Here is a 4,487-nt window from a genome sequence, read left to right on the forward strand (position 1 = left end):
CACACACACACACACACACACACACACACACACACACACACACACACACACACACACGAAGATATACACACACACACACTAAGATGTACATATACTTATGCACATACATATTTACATAGATGTACCTATAGACATTGAAACACAGAGATAACGATCAAGGGGAAATGCTGAGAAGAAAAAATGCTCTGTAGAGAAGATACGACGCACCTCAGTAGTCTCAGATGAGCGTCACGCCTAACCTAAAATACTATTTTAAGAACACAATTTCACGCCGTTCACCCTTGCAGGAGTTTCCTCAGTGTAAAGTTAAAAACTTTGTCATTTAAGACAGAAAAATTCCAGGTTTCTCTGTTAAACAGATATGCCACTGCCACAGTTAACTGAGATAAAGAACAAAGTTCGTTTTTTTTTGTTTTTGTTTTTTGTAGATTACAATTCACCTCAGATAGCATCCTCTGCGAGGTAGGTAATCAAAGAGGAATAGTAGCGAAATTAGCTTCAATTCACAGCCAACATCATCAGTCCCTGACGTTACTCTCTTGAGTCTTAGGGCTCACGGGGCCTGTTTCCCTGTTTTCATCGCGCATAAACGGAAATCACATTTCCCCTGGACTAGACGCTAGTACGTCGCAGGGTTACTCATCTACAGCTGAAAGTACTAGAAAGGCGATATATGAAGAGTTTTGCTCAAGAACAATGTACCGCCCGGTTCACATATCGAAAGCACGATCTTACGATCTGGAGTGCAATATCCTAACCACGTGGTCATGCGCCTTCACTTAAATTTCAACTTACTGTGTTTAAGAGGAAAAAAAGGGAACTAGTATAATGTGATCTTATATAATGTGATCCCATATTCATCATAGATCAGGTCCATCATGGCTGACCAGAGGCTAAACAGCAGCAACAACCAATAGGGAAATATAAACTGATACAATGTCACTTAAGTAAATTAGTTGATGATTTTTAACTGTGAAACTTTCTCTTGTTGTTTAACCCATTACCTCCCATAATTCTATTAACTGGAATTTTTTTTATGAAACTTTGATTTCTAGCATAAAACAGCCTTAGAAACACGCTGGAATGATCAAAATAACATTTCAAAATAACATTTTAAATAGAAATAAGCGAGATATTGGGTGAAAAATTAGCAAACCTCATTTGAATATCAGAGAAATATACCTAGTAGATATAGCAAAAAGGTTAGATATGTGTAAATATTGACAAATAATTAGGAAATTTGTAATTTTTAAGTGATCTCATATGAGATCACTGGTAGGTAATGGGTTAACACATAGGGCTAAGCGTTTATTACACTGATTTGGGGATTTTTTTTTTCAAAGTATATTTGTTCAACTGATCGTCAGATGTGGTCATCAATGAAATCACTGAGCTTTGGACGTATTGTTTACGGAAGACATAAACCTAACACAACCGTCGCATAAGCGATAACAATGAGAAAAGACGTATGCGTGCGTGATGGACTTCCGTACAGTTTCAATCTACCGCACATTCATACTTATACCTGTAACTGCCTTAGAAATTTTCGTCTTTATAAATTCTAAGTCCAAAACCTTCAAGAGATGATTACTCATTATTCCTAAGCCTACACCAACTGGGCAAACCTATACTCAAAAGTATTCCAGCCGTGATCATCCAATATTTTTAGGAGTATGTCAAGGATATTAACCAATATTTCCTTTCCTTATTTTAGGTATGATTTGAATGAGCTGGCTGCTATTTCTACATGGTCGAGCAACCACATACCGGCTACTTCTTTGGCTCAATTGAATACTAGTAATGTAAATGTCAACGTACTAGTCTCTTTCTTTAACAAAACTAGCCTGTGTCTAACCAAAGAAGTTCAATTATGATGCATAGATTTCTATATTATCGTTCATATGTATTTCACTAACTCTCGTACTAACCACATCAAAGAAGCTTCTTTAGTAGAAATTACGCAGCAACGTACAGATAATATACTTACCTAAACAGATCATTGCCAAACATATAACGAAGCTGATTAAGATAGCTCTTCTTGGGTCTCTGTTCCGACCGGATTCTTTGGCGAAATAAAATAGACAAGGATATATTTTGTCTTTGCCAACAGCCTAGAGAAGCAACGAAAAATAAAGTATGATAGTCTTTTCGATTACTATTTATTCGGATTTAGACAAGTAAACTACAAGTAATGTGTATGCCGGACCCTATTAATTTCCTACGACTTGAAATTTGATGGGAGAAAATGACCGAAAAATATTCCATGACTTGTTTACATCACAAGGTACAGCTTGAAGGTTTCCACTTCATATAGAGAGTACGTTGGATATGTCAACCTGACCGAGTCAGTTTATTTCGCTTCATTGAGTGTTTCATCTCAGTTAAGGTCAATTTATTGACACAGCCATTAATTTTACAGCGCTCGTACTTTTCTAATATTACTTGTATACTTCATACTATCCATTTAATTAGATAAACTCATGAGCTCTGTCTTCCATACTATCCGGAAGCGAATCTATGCGTTAAAATACATATCTTAAGTTCAAACACAGTATCGTTCTTCCAGAATAAACGTGGACATCTAGAGAGATGCAAGTTTGTGGTTCGGTTTTAGAAATCAGAAGTGAATAATTTGAATATATAAAAGAAGGATGTTCCATACTATTGTTTTGTGCCGCTCGTCACTAAATCCTAGGAATATCGACTGAGCGACATACAAATCGCTTTATGTTTTTACAATCCCAGAGGCCTGGTGGTAATGTTTTCAATAGAATGAATTCCATTAAAGACCCTTCCCCCCATGGCAAGATAGTGGTAGTCATGAGATGGATTAAGTCCACAACTCAAAAATAAGTAAATAGCTAAATAATTGGTCCTCTGGTTGGTATGAAAGCTGACAGATATAAGAGAGGCAGTAACGTGCATTTTCTAGACACATGCAGTAAAATATCTGAAATGAAATTATCGTAAGAAATAATCAAAAGCGTACTGAAGACTATTCTGCTAGACACTTATTTTTAGTATACAAAACATTCTGTATGAAATAATCATAATAATAATAATAGGGCTGTAGTGCTAATACGATATTAGCCTACTGGCCAAGGGCTTAATGAATCTGTTATCGGCGCTGTAATCATATGCGAAATAACTCTGGCCAAATCACTAAGCTAAAGTACGGTCATTGTTGTTTAACACATGTTTGCGTAGATTTAATGGAAAACAATCAAGCTAAGTCCAGTGCATTATTTTTCAAAAGAGTGTACCCGGTGTCCATTATACAATGTATCCTCTTTAAAAGATGGTAGGATGAATGAATCTACAGCAATGAATAAATGGTTCAAGAAAGAACACAAAAATAAAAAAAACTTTTGTTTCGAGTATTTACTTGCAAAACTTTTGGAGCGCTGACTAAACTTGCAAGGGCCGAAGATAAAGTGGCAGAGAATATTCCAGCCAAAATTAAGTATTTTGTGGCAGATGCAATTCCAACAATCTGTGAAAAAGTGTAAAAAAGGAAGAAAAATAAACATGAGAGATTTCTTGTTTAGGTACGAAGGCTTTTTCTAAATTTATTCTGTATTATTTCAAAATTGAAATTTTTTAAAATGTCAAAGTTATGAAATAAATTGTTTTATTGGTAAAGGTTTATAGGAAATTAAAAACAATATCCGATGAGCTGACGACGATAAAAGATTATCTATGTAATTTTTCCACTCATTTTCTGTACACAAGAAAGCAAGAGAGAAAGAAAGCAAGAAAGAAAGAAAAAGAAAACTAGAAAGAAAGAAAGAAGGAAAGAAAGAAGGAAAGCTAAAGCATTAAGGTTAGTTTCCCACCAATCAACTTTGGCAGAGCAAGATTATCCAAGGCATTCAAGCTGCGACCATAACATCTTTATATATTGAAGGTTACATTGTACAATGCATCCTTTCTTCAGGCGATAGAATGCAATTAGAGAGGGATTTCATTTTTTCTAGGTTGGGTTTCATCAACTTGAAGCTAATGTGCTCACTTAGCGACGAGGAAAAGAATGTAAAAACAGTCTAATATCATAAAATAAAATAATCCCAGTAAAATCTCAGAAAATACTGCATTCGTTTAGTATATTCAAAAATAATTGAATTGGTTGAAAACATAGTATAAGAGAAACGCGAATCAACCTACCGAATTATCGTGATGTAATCCACCTTTTCTGCAAGTATACATAAGGCATGCTGGTGAGGTTTCTGACACTATTGGGTAGTTAAATGAAGTTTCGTTCAGCAGGGTACTATTAAAATCAGTTACACTCGGAATAAAGACCTCTCTCATCATTGTAAATCCACTAGTAAAAGAAATCATCGCATAAATCGAGGTTGTAATGGCAATAGACAGAAATGTTCCCTTTGGAATGGCTGTTTGAGGATCCTACAAAAAGATTATATCATCATCATTAGTATCATCGTTCGTACATATATATATATATATATATATATACATACATATGT

At 35.1% G+C, this 4,487-nt stretch overlaps 1 protein-coding gene across 4 annotated transcripts in view; it reads right to left on the minus strand.

Moving 5' to 3' along the window:
• The window catches only part of LOC106876733 (solute carrier family 12 member 3), a 122,348-nt gene that overhangs the window by 25,966 nt on the left and 91,895 nt on the right, over positions 1-4,487 (minus strand). For all 4 annotated transcript variants that reach the window (XM_052966113.1, XM_052966114.1, XM_014925414.2 and 1 more), the window contains 3 exons: positions 4,165-4,407; positions 3,386-3,493; positions 1,988-2,111 (listed from right to left, as the gene is read on the minus strand). In XM_052966113.1, the coding sequence (XP_052822073.1) occupies positions 1,988-2,111; positions 3,386-3,493; positions 4,165-4,407 (475 nt within the window). The remainder of the gene's footprint in view (positions 1-1,987; positions 2,112-3,385; positions 3,494-4,164; positions 4,408-4,487) is intronic.

Source organism: Octopus bimaculoides, chromosome 3, assembly GCF_001194135.2.
Source record: "Octopus bimaculoides isolate UCB-OBI-ISO-001 chromosome 3, ASM119413v2, whole genome shotgun sequence".
Lineage (NCBI taxonomy): Eukaryota > Metazoa > Mollusca > Cephalopoda > Octopoda > Octopodidae > Octopus > Octopus bimaculoides.